The 18456-nt window shown below is 38.4% G+C and overlaps 1 protein-coding gene and 1 long non-coding RNA gene across 3 annotated transcripts in view; one reads left to right on the top strand and one right to left on the bottom strand.

Moving 5' to 3' along the window:
* CWC27 (CWC27 spliceosome associated cyclophilin) overlaps nt 1-8901 on the top strand; it is a 196219-nt gene extending 187318 nt beyond the window's left edge. Inside the window, exons 14-15 of one of the 2 annotated variants that reach the window (XR_009262164.1) lie at nt 6218-6311; nt 8295-8400. Coding sequence is in view for 1 of the 2 variants with exons in the window: in XM_058731337.1 (XP_058587320.1) it covers nt 8295-8457 (163 nt within the window). In the remaining variant the exon portion in view is untranslated. Of the gene's footprint in view, nt 1-6217; nt 6312-8294 lie in introns of both variants that reach the window. The other variant, XM_058731337.1, reaches the window with a different exon arrangement.
* LOC131512546 (uncharacterized) overlaps nt 1-18456 on the bottom strand; it is a 106715-nt gene that overhangs the window by 80120 nt on the left and 8139 nt on the right. The window lies entirely within an intron of this gene.

Here is an 18456-nt window from a genome sequence, read left to right as displayed (position 1 = left end):
TGCATTTTCCCCCACCTCATACCTCAAAGACAAAGGGTACAAAAGACAAATGTAATCATTAGATAATTTAAGTGGCCATTTGAGAAAGTGTTGGATTTTCATAGCACAGAGTTAGTAGTGGTGGAAATATTTTGTTTTAGATTTTTGAATATTAGCCTTTTCTCTGGTATTAATGGAGTTTGAAAGGAGAGTTACTAACCTAGAAAACTCAAGCGTTTAAAACCTAATAGCTAAGTAATTTGGAATTATGTGTTAATACTATCCAGGAGAATGGTGAACAAAACCAGAATTCTAGCCAAAGGTTTTAGAAGTGACTGGTTTCTCAGAAACATTTATTTATTCATCAGAAATTTATTGTAGGTGTTTTTCTTGCCAAGTATTGGTGACTGGTGCTAGTACAAAGGCCCATAAAACAGAGCCAAGTGCACTCTAGTGAGGGAGCCTAAACTAGAGAGCTGTACAGAAGAGGGCCTAACCCCACGGAAAAAGAGGAGAGGCCAGGAGAGAAATCCGGGGTGACACCTCAGCCAGGATGAGGGAGAGAAGGGTTATCACCATAGAGAGGCAGTAAACAGGCTGGAGACAGGCCCCGTTCAGGAAACTGCAAGCAATTCAGGATGCCTGGGATATAAATGTGATGGGGCGAGTGACAAAGGAACTTGAAGAGGGAAGCAAAAGCCAAATCATAGAGGCCACATAAGAAATTTAGGTTTCGTTGTGCAGACAATGGGGAGCAGTGAAAGATTTAAAACAGGAGAGTTTTCATGGCTAGATTTACATTTTTGAAAAAAATATATATATGTAACAGAAAAGACCTGGATACCATCATCAAGCACAAGGCATGCCTTAGTAATTAGATGCCTGAGAGGAGACTGCCAGACCTCTACCCTTATAGGGTCAGGCTGTGGGCCCTTGGCTGTACCCCTGTGGGACTTCTACCAGAATGGGGTGGCATCCCCATTGTAGGAAGTATAAGGAGAAACTGAGGCTGAGATAAAATTTACAGTGAATTTTAATTACCCCCCCCCCTTTTTTTTAAGCAAGTGTTCCATCTAAAAGAGAGGTGCCCAAAGAGGCTCCCACATTTTTGGAACTTCTCTTTTGGAACTGCTTTAAAGGCCAGCCTGGGAGCTACACAAATAATTCTGGTCTCTTTACAATTGCATTTTTAGCATTTTCTTTATTCCAAAATAAGCACTACCTAGTCTGTGCAATGGGGGTGATAACCACATCTTTCTTGCCTACCCCATATAGTTACTACTATGAAGATAATAGCAGACAACATGTGAAAGCTTTTCGTAGAGAGCTATATCAATGGATCGTCTTATAATTGTTGCCTCACACTTTGCAGGCAATTCCAACATATGCATTTGTTCTGGTATCTGTGTGTTCATCTCCCGAACAGACTGTTCACTTCAGGATGGCAGGGCCTGGGTCATATTTGGCTTTGGGTCACCAGTGTCTGACAGTGGGTCTCACACATAAAAAGTCCTCAAATGTTTGTTGAGTGAATAATTGAATCTAGCTTCTTGCCTTATCTTCAAACCATATATAAGAAATGGATAATACACTTGAGATTATTCAGTTAATAGGCTCAGAGGCCACTTATGCTTCTTCAAGTATGTGAGTAGCTTGTCAATAGGAACTGGCAATTCATCTCTGAAGGGGCCAGAACAAATGGCTGATGAAATAAATCAGTGTGAAAATGTAAAGGTTCTTAAACTTTAGTGTTATAGTTTAAATTTGGCTGTATTTTAAAATCACCAGGAAAAACTTTTAAATTACCAATGCTGGGGCCCCATCCGAGGACAGTTAAATCAATACTTCTGTAGGTGGAAGCCTGGCATAGTTTTTAAAGCTACTGAAGTGATTCTAATGTGCATCTGTGTTGGATGTAGTGCTCTGGAGAGACATTGCTTTAAAAAAAAAAAAAATCTATCTAGGGGTGCCTGGGTGGCTCAGTTGGTTGAACATCTGACTGTGGCTCAGGTCATGATCTTGCAGTTGGTGAGTTTGAGCCCTGATTCAGGCTCTCCACTATCAGCGAGAGCCCTGCTTTGGATCCTCTGTCCTCTCTCTCTGCCCCTCCCCCATATGTGTGTGTGCACCCACACATTCTCTCTCTCTCCTCCCACTCTCCCCCCCCCCACACAAACAAACTTCAAAAAAAAAAATCTAATGGGCTAAATGGGTGATGGATAGTAAGGAGGGGACTTGTTGGGATAAGTACTGGCTGTTATATACAAGTGATGAATCACTAAATTCTACTCCTAAAACCATTATTATACTATGTATTAACTAACTTGGATTTAAATAAAATTTTTAAAAAGCTAAAAAAAAATACAAAGAATCTAGGGGCGCCTGCCTGGCTCAGTTGGTGGGGTATGTGACTCTTGATCTCCGGGTCATGATTTTAAGCCCCACACTGGATGTAGAGTTTACTTAATAAAAAATAAAAAATAAACTATCTAGTTTTACATTAGGGACCAAAGTCAATGGAAAAGAACATAAGGCATGCTCCCACTGCAGTCTATGAGCAGGAACAAATAAAACTAGCTGTCACTGGTAGGAGCACAGTGGAAAAGCAGCAATCAGTATGTGCTAAACTATGAGAGGTCATGAAAAGGTGGGCTTGTGCTGAGCCTGAGACTTTCTGCAGAGGCTGTTAGACATTTTAGAAGTTTGTCACAGAAATAAAAGACATTCCCTGCCCACAAAAGGAGGTCAAGTGTTAGTTTAGCAAACGAGCTAGTACCAGCCAGCAGGCCTGGCCAGTACAAAGGATCTGAAGGCTTTGCTTTACAACACAAATCACCATTCTCAGCACAGGGAATACAGCTGTGAACAAGACTCATACTGTCTCAAATAACTGACACTCTGTTCACAATTAAGTCAAAAGCCAATTACAAAAGAGTAATTGATGAAAGAAATGAAATGAGGTTGGTGAGATAGGAAGATGCAGTTGTTACAGAGTTTTAAGGGTCCAGCCGAGTTGTTCAGTCTAACACAATAGCCAATAATTCCTGGTCAAAGAAATGGTATGAAAGAAATGTATAAGAAAGATTATTTTATGGGGCACTTGGGTGGCTCAGGGGGTTGGGCATCCAACTTCAGCTCAGGTCATGATCTCACATTCGTGAGTTCAAGCCCCGAGTTGGGCTCTATGCTGACAGCTCAGAGCTTGGATCCTGCTTTGAATTCTGTGTCTCCCTCTCTCTCTGCCCCTCCCCTGCTCATGCTCGCTCTCTCTCTCTCTCTCTCTCTCTCTCTCTCTCTCTCTCTCTCTCTCTGTCTCAAAGATAAATAAACATTTAAAAAAAGAGAGAGAAAGAAAGAAAGATTATTTTAGGGGCAACGGGCTGGCTCAGTTTGTAGAACATGTGACTCTGGATGTTGGGGTCATGAGTTCAAGTCCCACGTTGGGTGTGGAGCCTACTTAATTTTAAAACAACATTTTTTTTTTAAGAAAGACTATTTTAGAACTTTTGGAGGATGAAAGAGACATAGTACAGATGTAGAACAGTTAGAACACCTACAAAAGTCTAAGAGTCGAGTGGAAATGGGAAACAAGTCGTTTATAAAATTTCCAGTGAAAAAGATAACAGCTTACATTACATAAGCATAAATAACCTAATTGCATTTTTGTCAGAAACAAATTAGTACTGGAATTCTATATTGTACTTACTGTATGTTTGAGACTAAGTACCTCTCTTGTGTTCTCCATTAATATTAATTGCTGTCATAAATCTTCATGTGTTTCACAACTGTGGGAGAACTTCTAAAACTGGATGTCAAATTAGTGAGATTATTAAAGGTCCAGGTCTTTTTCAAACAATCAGTTGTTTGCTTTTGTTTATAATTTCATACAATCCCATATGAAAAAAAAAATTATTCTGTCAAGCAACCTCTATGAAAATGGTAAGCCTCTATATTTCTGTAACACACTAAAGTCAACGTTCTTTTTCTTTTAAGTTTGTTTACTTATTTTGAGAGACAGACAGCATAAGCAGGGGAGGGGCAGAGAGAGAGGGAAAAAGAGAATCTCAAGCAGGCTCCGTGATCTCAGCAAAGAGCCCGACATGGGGCTTAATCTCATAAACCATTAGATTATGACCTGAGCCAAAATCAAGAGTCAGACGCTTAATCACCTGAGCCACCCAGGCACCCCAAGTCAGTGTTCTTATTTGAGAATCTGAGCTTATGTAAATCTTTTTATTAATCAGAACTAAATTTTGTGTCTTTGCCTTCAAGTGAACAAGTTTTAAAATGTTCATATGTAAATGATCAGCATGCGATTAATTCCAAAAAATTCACTGCTCTTGTTTGGTCAGTTCCATGACCAGCCACAGAGTAAATAGTACTGAGTTATTGGGACATACAAAATTGTAAATGACCAGACCCTTATGTACTTGAGTTAAGTCTGTATTATAAGTCTGCATGTGCATTCTCACAGGAGACTGTAAAATGTGGGCATGCTTTCAATTCCTGCAGTCTGTGATTTATGGAGGCACATAGGTCAGGAGTTTATTATGCTGAAAATCATAATAACTGTTTTGTTTTGCTTTTTAAAATGAAGTGACCAAAGCATGTTGAAAGATAAATGGGTGAACCATTTTGATTATGCTTTTATTTCTATTAAAGATTAAATATTATTGCTGAGTAACCAGCCATGCTAAGTATTATGATATTAAAGCTGAAGTAGTTTGTAAGCTGAGAGCCCTTTCTTTCCTCTGGGTTTAGGTTTGTTATTAATCAAAATGTTGGACTTGTTTAGTGCAGTGGTATATGAAACAAACAGTTGAAAAAGACAGCTACTTTAATTTACGGCTTTCTGTTTTTTTCAAATTTGTAGGAAAATCTGTTCCTCTTTGTGGACTTTGTGCTGTTGTTCACATGTCTAGAGTTCATTTCTTATACCAGAGCCAACTAAATTCAATAGTTGCAAGATACTCTCGTGGGATAGAAAGGAGGAAGGTGCCTATACCGTTTTAATTGACAAGTTCTGGCAAAGCCATTTTTGAAATGTGGACAGTCTCTAATAGAAATGGATATTACAAAAAAATCCATCTGTATTTTTGGTCAGAGAGACCAATAATTTTAGAAATATATATATATATAAAGATATTAATAAGTTAACTAAAGGCAGTGGTTTTTGTTTTCCACTATCAATATGGGAGTATTGAATGAAATTGTTTTAAAGGGCATGTTTTGAGCTACTTCCTGGTTTTGGCTTAGGTATCTACACAATAATCACTTGCTAAGCACTTACTGAAATGCAGTGCAGGATCTGAACTCCCCATGATGTGTGGTAAAGGACCTTAAAAAGAACATCCTCCCACCTTTCTAAACTTGTTCCTCATCAGTGGAAGTACACTTAAAATTCCTAAAGAAGTATACTTTGGGGAATGCAGCACAAAATGTAAGAAGTATCTAAGAAAAAGGCCACCTCTCACTACCTGAAACAAAAGGTTTAATTTATTACTTAACTAAGGAAGAGCTATGCTTTTAGGCACAGTCTCTGAGCTAAATGGGTTGCAAATCTTATATAGAGTTTTGGGGTCAGGGATTATTTAGTGGTTGACATCAGCCTCAGAAGCCCCATTACTCAGGAGAGACTGTCAGTGATTGGCTGGCTTTCAGAAATGTGTTTACTAGACTGAGTTGACCACTGATTGGCCAACCTTCAAAATCATAAGGCTGTCACTGATTAGTTGGCTTTCAGAGGTGTGTTTACTGAACTGAGTTGTCACTGGTCATTTAGGCCTATGCAAATCATTAATTTATTAAATCCAGTTTGTGTTTCAAACTGGGTCTAGTAGTCCCTTGTTACCATGAATGTAGAATGATGAGCCTTTTTCTACGAGTTGAGATTGTTTATTCTCAGAAGCTAATACTTAAATACTGTAGGAAATTGAAAGGACAGGAAAATCAAACTCTGAGGAATCCATTTAAATAAGCAATGATCCTATGATGCATTTCTTTTTTTTTTTTTTTCGTATTTGTAACATCTGGGATTTTATTAGTTATCTCCAATTGAAAAGTTGTAATCAATACCTATGAATACCCTATTTTCCTCCTCCCACAAAGAATCTACAAATTTATCTTACTAAATTATATGATTATTTATGATAAAATTGGTGCTTTTTCTTTGTTACCTTAATTCAGAGCTCTTTTTTCCATTTCTTCCATTAAATATATCTGCTCTTTTTTAACGAAGATAGAAACAACTTAAATTGGAAACAGGAAGCATGGGCTTCATTGTCACCACTCTTAAAATTTAACAGCATGGTTTTTCCACTGCAATTGCTATGGTAAGGAGATAACTATACTTTCTGATTTTCTTTTTGTTCTGTTTGGTTGTCGGTTGGGCTTTTTTGTGTGTGTGGATATAGCTGCCATACAGTATCACATTGGTTGGTTTTAGGTGTACGATATAGTGATTCAACTTCTCTATACATTGTGCTATGCTCACCCGAAGTGTAGCTACCATCTGTCACCATGCAGCACTATTACAATACCATTGACTATATTCCCTTTGCTATACCTTTCATCCTGGTGACTTATTCATTCCATAACTGGAAGCTTATACATCCCATGTCCATACACCCATTTTGCCCATCCTCCCACCCTCCTCCCCTCTGGCAACCATAAGTTTGTTCTCTGCATGTATAGGTCTGATTTTGCTTGTTTATTGATTTGTTTTGTTTTTTAGATTCTACACCTAAGTGAGATTATGTGGTATTTGTTTTTGTCTGGCTCATTTCAGTTAGCATAATACCCTCTAGGTCCACTCGTGACACACAAATTATGACACCTTTTCTAAATAAGGGTGTTTACTAAAGAGAACTATAAGTCAGCAGTTCTGATGAATGATATGGCATGTTCATGTATTGAAATGAGTTATGAAATTTGATGTAAGTAGCATTATTAATAATGAAGTATAGAAATGTGAATGTGATTTACCTCATTTAGTAAGTTAAAGTATATTCTGCGTCATCTACATAATAATATCACGTGTACTAATTGCATTCCAGTAGTTTTTCTCATATAGAAGTGTTGGGAATGGTAGTTAAGACTCAACTTGTCACCCCTGGAGAACAGTAGCTACTGAACCCTCAGTAACTGCAGTATCACTAATCTCCTAACGTTTTATTTGCCACAAAATCTTTTCTTCAAAATCTGAATATATCCATGAGAGTTTGTCGCACAAGTAAACTTCACTCAGCATATGTGCTACTTGCAGGGAAAAGGGGTGGGGGATCTGTTCTATTACCTACTGCCCAAATCTCTGCTTATTTAGGGAAAAATAAATTAATGTAATATTTGGGTTTCATCGGAAAGTTACAATGGGTGTATGGGGAGTGTTAATCCTATAGGCAATTTAGCCCTATCAGCTGTGATAAAAGTGCTGAGTATGCCCATTTTTAAATTGCTTTTATAATGAGTAGGAAAAGCCTTAGAAGTTTTGTTTATATGTCAAAACTGAACTTTTCTCTTTCCAAATTCATTCAACTGCCTTGAAATCTGGTCTTTGACTTCCCTATTTATTTCTGACACCTCCTAATGGGGGCAGAGCTAATCACTTACATATTTCCCGGCTGCTAAGGATAGCCAGCTTATGACCACTTACGATTCAAGCACATGTTGATACCTTAAGACCAGTAAGCATTTGATAAAGTGGGAAAGCAGGATGGTTAAATTTGTTGTAATCAACAGTAAGAGGAGGAAATTAGTCCATGGAGCCATGCCAAAGCTTAGTTTCGTTTTGCACGAAAAAAAATAATTTTTTTAACCCTGCAACTCCCCAGAAAAAGGATCATAACACCATTTGAACAAGAATTTTCTTAACACATTCCTGACTCTTGACCCCTTCAACTACTAAAAACAGGATCAGATAGGGCTGGTTTGTTAGGGGTTTTGCTCTGCAACCCTGCCCACTCTGGCTAAGTGAGTGTGCTCTTTAAAGGAAGCTGGCAGAATGTTCTCTTAGTTGAAGGAATACCCTGGGTAGAGCTCTTTTAACCTCTCATCCAGGAAGGACCTTCAAGTGAAGACTGAGGCAAAGAGACTCATTACTAAAAATACAAAGCAGCAGGACCAAACTCCAGTCATGTTTTTCAAATTTAAGTGTTTTCTGAGAAGTTGGTTTCCATGTGGTATAAGCACCAACAAACAATAAACCCATGTTGGTGTTCTGTACCCTTATGGTTCATTATGCCAAGGACAGTATAGTATAAAATTTCCACTTTCCATTCTCCTGCCAAAATCACTGAACTGTCTCTCTGCCTTTTCAGGATGTCCCATGTACTTCAGTTTGAGGATAAAAGCAGAAAAGTGAAAGATGCAAGCATGCAAGATTCAGACACATTCGAAATCTATGATCCTCGGAATCCAGTGAATAAGAGACGACGAGAAGAAAGCAAAAAGCTGATGAGAGAGAAAAAAGAAAGAAGATAAAATTACAGTCATGATAATTAGGTAGAAATGTGCCTGCAATAAATGGCCTTATAACAGCCGTTGTTCCCAACAACATCACTTAAGGGTGTGAAAAGAAGTATTTTTGAACCTGTTGTCTGGTTTTGAAAAAAAATTATCTTGTTATGTAAATTGTGGGATGATGTAAGCAAATGCTTTTGGTTCATGCTTTTTTTTCCCTAATTGACTTTTTCTATTGCTAAATCTGAAATAAAACAACTTTCCTGCTAGTTTACATGTTAACCATTTGTAGACTGTGCCAGCCTGTTTATGTCTTTTTATCCTAAAATATGTGAAGGCTTTGTTTTCAAGACTTTTTATAAGAAGTTTCTTTCAAGAAAGAGTATTTAAGGGAAACCTCCCTGGCATTCTGTTACCACAGTACTGAATTTGGAATAGAATAAAAATTATATACATAAAGATTGATTTTTGTTGTTGTCGTTTTGCATATAAATATCTAAAAATAGCCAAATCAGTAAGACCCAGTAGCTTCATGCCTTAAAGCCTGAGGAATCTCCAAGGGAATATTGTCACCTGCATCTAAGCCAATGCCTGGATTTTATAGACGTAATCAAGACGCTAATACAGTAAGTAAGATCAGCCAAGCTTACTGCATACCCTGGCCCGACAGCAGGCCTCCTGCCCACTCCTCTGCCCTTTCAGCATAGCAACAAGAGCACATGCAGAGGTGACACTCTAGCAACAGAACTATCAAGAATTTAGCTCTTGATGACAACCACTCACACTGGTTATTTACTGTATATTAGCTATACTAACTCAGTTTTTCTAGAATCTGAATCCTCAATACCTCAGGCTAACTTTCGGTTACCTAATAAAACCTCACCAGCCACATCTTTCCACGTAGTGTCTCATCGGCTCTCTTTTCCCAAAAGTAATCCAATAGACTTTCCCTAGAGCACTTGTTCTCAAAATGTAGTCCCAGGCACTACAATGCAGTGGCAATAGCATTACTTGGGGACGTTAGAAATGCAAATTCTTGGGGCGCCTGGGTGGCTCAGTCAGTTGCTCATTCGACTTCAGCACAGGTCATGATCTCCCAGTTCATGAGTTTAAGCCCTGCGTCAGGCTCTGTGCTGACAGTTCAGAGCCTGGAGCCTACTTCGGATTCTGTGTCTCCCTCTCTCTCTGCCCCTTCCCCACTCATGCTCTGTCTCTCTGTCTCTCACAAAAATAAATGAACATTTTTAAAAAATTAAAAAAAAAAAAAAAAAGGAAATGCAAATTCTTGCCAGACTCCCCACCACCATGACTATACTTCCAGATTACTGAATCTGAAACTTCGAACCCGGAGGGTTTATTATACAGATTGCTGGTTTCACTGCTGATGATTCAATTTTGGGGGCATGGCAGTATCTAGTGAAGTTAAAGATAGGCATATCCAGTTACCCAAAAATTCTAATCTTAGGTCTGTCCCCTAAAGAAATTCTCACAACATTGCTCAAGAAAACCTGTACTAAACATACACAAAAGCATCAACCAAAGAATGGATAACTAAATTGTTGTATTGCCATACTATGGAATACTTTGTAGTGGTAAAGATTAATAAACAAGAGTTATATGTGTAGGGGCACCTGGGTGGCTCAGTCAATTAGGCAACGGACTTCAGCTCAGGTCATGATTTCACAGTCCATGGGTTCGAGCCCTGTGTCAGGCTCTCTGCTGACAGCTCAGAGCCTGGAGCCTGCTTTGGATTCTGTGTCTCCCTCCTTTTCTGTACTTCCCCTGCTAGCATTCTGTCTCTCTCAAAAATAAATAAACATTAAAAAAATTTTTTAAATAGGATGTGGATATGACATCTTTATTAAGAAAATAATAATAATGTGAGGGGCACCTGGGTGGCGTAGTTGGTTAAATCTGGCTCTTGGTTTTGGCTCAGGTCATGATCTCACAGTTCATGGGATCGGGCACCACATGTGCCGTTAGCTTGGGATTCTCTCTACCCCTCCCCTGCTTGTGCTATTTCTCTCTCTCTTTCTCTCTCAAAATAAATAAATACACATTTAAAAATAATAATAATGGGGGGAAAAAGGGAACCATCTATATAAAAATGTAAACAAGCAAAACAGCATTCTACTTTGTTTATGGATGTACACATGTGGCAATGTGTGGCAGAAGTATAAAAACATGTATGAAAATAGTGGTAACCTCTGAGGAGGCACAAGGAATATATAAGGGGCTTCATTTGTAATGTTTCACTTCTTAAGGGAGATTGTGGGCACTCAGTCCTATTATATTATTCCCTCTCTACATTCTAGTATCCCTGAAATATTTCATGTTTTTTCCTTTATGATCCTTTATAGAATCTGAGATGAGAAAACATAAGGGGCTCCCGATACTAACAAGAACACTTTCTTTTTTGCTTCAGAAGTAGGACAATGTTTCAAAGAGGAGGAGTGGGTATGATATGGGAGTTCTGGAGAAATGTCAACCCACTCAAAAGCAGAGTGATCAGACACAAACCCACCAAAATATAAGCCAGTGTTTGGAAGCATGCCGTCTTCCCCTCACCACAAAGTTATAACATCAGTTGTTTCACAGATATTCATAAAGTTTCTGTTGGTTATTATGAAATGCATTAGCACTGCATTTGTTTCTATCAAAGAATCCTATAGGTTTCTCTCCTGTTTCTCCCTGAATATCTCCATCTTTACCAGTTTACTATATCCCAACAACAGAGGGGACCACAGAGCTCCAGAGCACAAGCTGGAAGAATGACATTTGTAGGTATAAAGAGATAACAAAGTGACAAAATTAAACCCTCAGTTGGTTGAATGCTCCTTATCCTGCTTTAACCACAAGGAGCAGAAAGATATGAAATTTCAAAGATTAGATAGAATCCCATCAGAAAATTTCACCATGAGAATAAAATTCACTTTTAACTTAATAATAACAATGTTTTAAAGCTTAAAAACTTAAATAATCTATTAAATATGGTATTTAATGTGCTTATAGTAAAGTCTTTGGAAATGTCACAGGAATGTGTTTGGGCAAAAAAAAAAAAAAAATCAGTTCAAAAAGACAAAAAAATAAAAACATGTAAGAAAATTAGCCTTTATGGTTCATTCTAAAATGAGCCTCTATGGTTCATTTTATTTATTTGGGTTTACTTTTATGTGTCTTGCCCTAGAGATATTACCCTGAAACAGTGAAGTCTATTAACAATTCTTGTTCATTGTCTATAACAATCCTGGATTTTCTGAAGAGCAAAAGGTCCTGGCAATTTTTTTCTCACTTTCTGACCAGCCATTTTTTTTCACTTCGGTTAAAGCTGTTGGCAAGGTGAAAGTTAAAACTAACCCTAGACCTCTCCTTTGTCAATAGGTAATTGAATTAAATACAGATCTCTCTACAATTTTTAACAGAGTAGTATCAAAACATACATTGTCACATGCCTCAGCTTTCTTTATGCTCTAAAGCCACACAGTCAGTAATACATCTGCCGCATTTAAAAATGGGGACACCATAGAACAAGGTCACTAAAACGTGTGAGATGAGTGGTTTGCTGCTGTTGTTTTTAGAACAAGTTCAATAAGCTATGGTGTCCTTATCAAACTGTCACTACCAAGTTTCTTGATAGGATCTGACGTGTGAGGTACATAAACCTGTTCTGTTGTATCAGTGTGGCCTGTATGGGAAAGGTTAGATGAATGCAGAATATTGCCCAAACATGCTGTTTAATCTTAGTGATAACAAGAAAAAAAAAAAAAAAATAGACGTGTGAAGTGAGTTACCATTGAGGGTTGTATCAGTATAAGCAATTTGTATTTAGGGGTGTAGAGAAGTTAAGAGGGGTTACATTCTTTAACACTGTCATTCACAAAAAAAAAAAAAAAAAAAAAACAAGCAGGTCTGGTTTCTCTATGGCTTTGACTCCATTCCAGTGACTCTACACAGTTTATCAGGTGGCACTACTTCTGCTTACTAGAAAGCAGGAAGTTTTCCTGCCACACATATATTTTATCTTCTTTTACCTTTTAATGAAGCAAAGTGAAACAAAGGCCATATTTTAGAGAAATCCTTTTTCATAAGAATTTGATGAAATTTTAATTCCAAGAGAAATAATAAAACACCAAATCTTACTAAGATGGGTATTAGAAGTCCCTTGCTTATAGAAAAAAATACTCATTTATTCCCCAAAATGCCCCTCACCAAAGCCATGCAGGAATACCTTTGTCACAGGTGCTAAAAGTTTCATTAATCCCAATGCAGACCTACAATCAGCTCCCAAAATAAATGGAAAGAAAAAAAAAAGCGCTGATTTGTAGCATTTGCAGATTTCCATGATGTAAATACCATGGCTGACTTTAAGCCACCAAAGGAAGCCCCAATATACAACTGGTAATTTTTCCCATTCTGTTTCACCAGGAGCTAAAAGCTTATATATTAACTCTTGCATTGGCACTAAAGAACTCACAAAAGCTTTTAAACTTTTTCCAAGATCACAATCTTCATATGTATTTCTATTTTAAGATTACTTCACATAATTTGGTCAAATTCTAAGTTCTAGTAACATCTGCACTCTATGTTTTTATGACTAGTTTGTATCTTTAGATTCTCTTTCAATGGAGTTTTCCAAAGCCACTTGGCTCACATTTCTTATTCCCTCTGCCTGTCATTTTTGCCTCAGTCACATGTCCAACTCAAGACGCAACCGAATTTCACAGCAAAGAAGTAGTGGGGCAGGAAGGAAAGAAATGGAATTATAGGTCTTTCAATTATTCTCTAATAGGTGATAACAATATAAATTCATCTTTTAATTTTTTTTAAGGTATTTTGGATTAGGGATGGAGAATCCTACCTGAAGAGAAAAGAAGACCGGCTTCTAATTAAAATGCAAACAGAAGTCTGGTCTCTCCACATCTGCTGGGAATTATTCCTTTAAGGTTAGATCATGGTATTAATTCATGTTACTTGTTCAGCAAAAACAACTTCTAGAGGCTTTCTTTTTAGCACCACTCAAAAAGAAGGTATTCTTGGTCTTTTTGAAAATTTTTAGTCTCTCATCTTCATGATGCCAAAAAGAGTGACTGTTGCTAATGTACAGATACTTTTTAATAATCAAAATAATTTTAGGGTGCCTGGGTGGTTCAGTCAGTTAAGTGCCCGACTTCAGCTCAGGTCATGACCTCATGCTCCGTGGGTTTGAGCCCTGCATTAGGCTCTGTGCTGACAGCTCAGAGCCTGGAGCCTGCTTCAGATTCTGTGTCTCCTTCTCTCTCTCTCTGCCTGCCCTCTCCCGCTCATGCTCTGTCTCTCTCTGTCTCAAAAATAAATAAACATTAAAAAATTTTAAAAAATTTTTTTTGAGAGGAGGAAACTCTTCACTTCCTCCTATATTTTCTGAATTTAATCTAGTTGGAGCTTCAATATTCAAATGTTTTAAAGACAATATATTTGAAATATGAAGGGTATCATGTATAGAGAATAAATGACTATTTTAAAGCAGAATATATTTTATGGCTAGTTCTCAACAGTCATGAGTGAACTTAAAATTTGTGAGTTTCCTCTTTCTGATGTGTACAAATTATTTCTTTTATTTGCAATTTCTGAGGAAATATTTTATCGGGGGTAAGAGGAATATGACCATTTTATCTCTGTTCTAAAGTTGTACTGTATTATCAGTGTGAATGAATAGACTAAGAATGGATACTATCTCCCAAGCAATGAAAGAATTCAACAAGTGATTTTTGAATTAATTTAGATAAGTTATACATGATATTATGTGAAGCCCAGATCTGCTTCAGAGTGAAATTTCATAATTTCATTATATGGACTTCATGTCCCATCAATGACATGTCCAAAACTACACTCTCCTCTGCAGTTCCTAGCCATGCCTCCACCAGTCCCACTTCACCCATACTGTTACTATCTCTGCTAAGGGCAATGCCATCTTTGCAGCTGCTCGGCCTAAATATTTGGATTCCTGTCTTTACCTCACTCCCCACATCCATTCTGTTATGACATTCTGTTGATGGTACCTTCAAACTATATCCAGAATTTCACCATTATTTACTACTTCCCACTGCTACCACCAAGGTCAAAGGGACCATCAACTTGCACATGGACTACAAATACTAACTAGTCTCCCTGCTTTACCCTTGTTTCCCTGTAATTTATTATTAACAGAGCAGCCAAGTGAAACTCTCTAAAACAGAAGTCATATAGCTATACCTCTCCGCTCAAAACCCTTCAGTAGTTCCCTCACTTAATTCAGAGTAAAAATTCATATACCCATAAAAGCCTACAAGACTCCAGATAATTGCCACCCCTTCCCCTTAACCTCTGACGTCCTCTCTCACTACCCTCCCCATTGCTTACTCTGTGCCAGCCACACCAGCCTTCCAGCACTTCATCAAATGAGCTGGGTGTGGTCCACCTCAGGTGCTTGGTACTGAATGACCCCTCCACCTGAAACACTCTCCCCAAGATGTCCAAATGGCTGTCTCCCTCAGCTCCATCAAGTCTGCTCAAATGGCACTTTCTCAAGAAGGCCTATAGTAACTGCTCTACTTTCAAATTGCAACCCATCTCCTCCCCATATGCTCAATCTTTCCAAATCTCTGTCTCCCATTATATTCAATACTATGAACACCTAAGCACTCTGCCTTACTAATATACTTAACCCTTTTTTTTTTTAATGTTTAGTTTTGAAAGAGAGAGTGCACATGCACACGAGCGGCTAGGGGCAGAGAGAGAGGGAGACAGAGGATCCAAAGCAGGCTCTATGCTGATAGCACAGAGCCCAACAGAGGGTTCGAATCCCAAACTGTGAGACCATGACCTGAGCTTAACCAACTGAGCCACCCAGGCACCTCCAATGTATTCAACTCTTACAAACAACCTATGTAGCAGAGGCCCTTATTATCATTTTACAGAAGAGGAAACTGTGCCTTAGAGAGGTTACTCACTGACTTATTATCAGCCATCTCCTATCCTAGAGGGTCCTCCATGAGGACAAGAATTTTTTTCAGTTTACTTTACTATTGTTCTAGTGCCTAGAACCATGCCTAACAAATAGTAGATACTTAATAAATACTTGTTGATGGGGTGCCTCGGTGGCTCAGTTGGTTAGCTGTCCAACTTCAACTCAGTTCATGATCCTGCAGTCAGTGAGTTCAAGCCCCGCATCAGGCTCTGTGCTGACAGCTCAGAGCCCGGAGCCTGCTTCAGATTCTATGTCTCTCACTCTCTCTCTGCCCCTCCCTAATTCGTGCTCTGTCTCTCTCTCAAAAATAAGCAAACATTTTAAAAAGTTTTAATAAAAATAAACAATACTCGTTGAATGAATAAATCAACCAAGTACCTTTTAAAAAGTATACAATATAACATTATTCCACATTTTATAATTTAAGATCGCCATCATTTCACAGAGTTAGAACATTTTTACATTAAAAATAAATGAATGATTCAACCTCAGCTCAGGGACAGCTCTAATATTTGAATAAATTTAGCTTTAGGAAACCTATTATATTATCTTTTTCTCCTTTTAACACAAGACACTTTATCACAGATGGGCATTGATCCACAGACCAATTTGGGGGAACCACTGGTGTGTAGGGAAACACACTCTACCCATATCCCTTGAGCACCTGCTCTTTAACTTTTATTTTTTACTTGTTTATTTTAGAGAAAGAGAGAGAGCACACATGAGCAGGGGAGAGCAGCAGAGGAAGAGAGAGAATCTTAAGCAGGCACAGAGCCAGATGCAGGCTCAATCTCACAACCGTGGGATCATGACCTGAGTCAAAATCAAGAGTCAGACACTCAATCGACTGAGCCACCCAGGAGCCCTGAGTACCTGCTCTTCATAGAAAGCAATATTCCAACTCCTGAGACTAGAAAGAACTGAGGGCTAACACGTAATATGTAGAAAGTAAGGCTATAAGGTTTCAGACCAGCAAGTGATTTAATGGGTAAATGGTATAACTTCCTAATATGTTTTCTTTTCTCTCACATGGGAACAATAACAGCTGCCTTTCCTACCTAGCTGTCACAGTAAGAAAGAATAGACACGAAAACCAAGCTCTTACAAAGCTTATAATGATAAGAGCAAAAATTTAACGGATAGTTTATGCCAGAGACACCCTTCTAAGCACTTTATCTTGAGTAACTCTTTCAATCCTTATAAACAACTCTATGAAGTACGCTCTATTATTATCTCCAATTTACAAACGTGGAGGATATCTGAGGCTTAGAGAAGTTAAATGATTTGTCCAGGTTACACAGTAAGTAGAGGAGCTAGAATTAAAAATAAGATTGACTCCCAGAATTTCTGCTCTTGGTCAAGCCACCATGCCTCTCACTACACAAGCCAGACTGTTTTACAGTATACCTTATATTTGCCTATAGAGTTTATAATCTAGGGAGGCAAAGGGGGAAGACCATACCCAAAAATTAAAACACAGAACACAATGATTTGACCTGAAACAAATTATATATGTAAAAACTAAGTGGATGTTAGAATGAACCAGGATTTAAGTTTGGTGGCATTAATCTAGAACTGCTTCATGACAGACAATTTTGACCATAATATGGAAGGACAGGGGAACATGGCATCGAGAAGACAGGTCATGTTTCTGGTGGAGAGGACATTGTGCAGACAAGCTATTAAGATAAATGTAGGAGACAGCAATGTGTCTACATAATGCCAAAACATCTGGTCAATTCAGTTAAAAAAAAATTTCTATCAATGTAGTGAATTTCTTCAGTCAATCCAGATGTTTGGCATCTTGTAGACAAAACATCCAGATGATTAACTGAAGATCTGACAGAGTTGACTGGATTAACCAGATGTTATAGCATTGTATAGACATGGTGTCAGGACGTTTGCTTGGCTGGAGTGGAGTCCAGCTGTAAAGGAGATAATGGCCCAGGCAACGAGAGGGGGCTTTGGAGCAGAGAACCTGGAGCTTAGATTTGATGCAACTGGGAGCTGCTGGAGGAGGAGTGTGATGGAAATGATGCTTCAGGAAGAGGATTCTAACAACCCTGAAAAAAAAAATGGTGAGAGGAAAAGTTGTAGACAGGAAAGAGGATGTTAGGAGAGTGCAGGTGTGTGTGAGGTAATTAGAGCCTGGATCAGAATCAGGCTTGGGAAAGCAACAGGAAGGAGCGGATCTGAAAAACATTACAGAAAAAGAACAGGAAGTCATGATGGGCTAGACAAGGGAGTGAAACTGCACATCACCCTAAGGTTGGAAGCGCAGAGGCCTGGGAAAGCAGCTGCCTTCAGCCTCACCACAGTAGTAAAGTGAGAGGGGATCCCCAAGAGACCCCTCCCCTCAACCGCCCACTCAGAGGCCACAGCCAGGACCATGGGCAGAGGGTACAATGAACCACAGACACATCTCTCCTTTATGAGCCACCTACGTTGCCTTCTCGTCAAGCCCAATTTCATGAAAGGATTGAGAAGGTTGGATTCAGGTTGTCAGGTAGACATAACTTCAGTGAAAAGTCCAAAAAGATGGTATTTTAATGGCATTTGCTTTTATACAGCATATAATGTAAACTTTAGATATACAAAGGTATGAGTAAATTAGATGAAATGAGATTGTGAGAAATTACACAATACATACATTACTTGACAGATTGGCATTATAAAAGCCTGTTAACAGGCATGAATTATGGCTGAATCCAAAAAGTTACAATATATTTTTAAAAATTTTTTTTAACATTTATTTATTTTTGAGAGACAGAGACCGAGCACAAGAAAGGGAGGGGCAGAGATAGGGAGACACAGAATCTGAAGCAGTCTCCAGGCTCTGGGCTGTCAGCACAGAGCCCAATGCATGGCCCGAACCCATGAATGGTGAGATCATGACCTGAGCTGAAGTCAGATGCCTAACTGACTGAACCACCCAGGCGCCCCACAATATATATTTTTTAAATCCTTAATTTATGAAACCTTGGAATGTTTAGCTCTTGGTTTAGATATTTTGTAGATTTTTAAAAATTCCAAGC

The sequence above is a fragment of the Neofelis nebulosa genome, chromosome 1 (assembly GCF_028018385.1).
Source record: "Neofelis nebulosa isolate mNeoNeb1 chromosome 1, mNeoNeb1.pri, whole genome shotgun sequence".
Classification (NCBI taxonomy): domain Eukaryota; kingdom Metazoa; phylum Chordata; class Mammalia; order Carnivora; family Felidae; genus Neofelis; species Neofelis nebulosa.
Note: the sequence above shows the minus strand (reverse complement) of the source record. Positions and strands in the feature narration are given on the sequence as shown.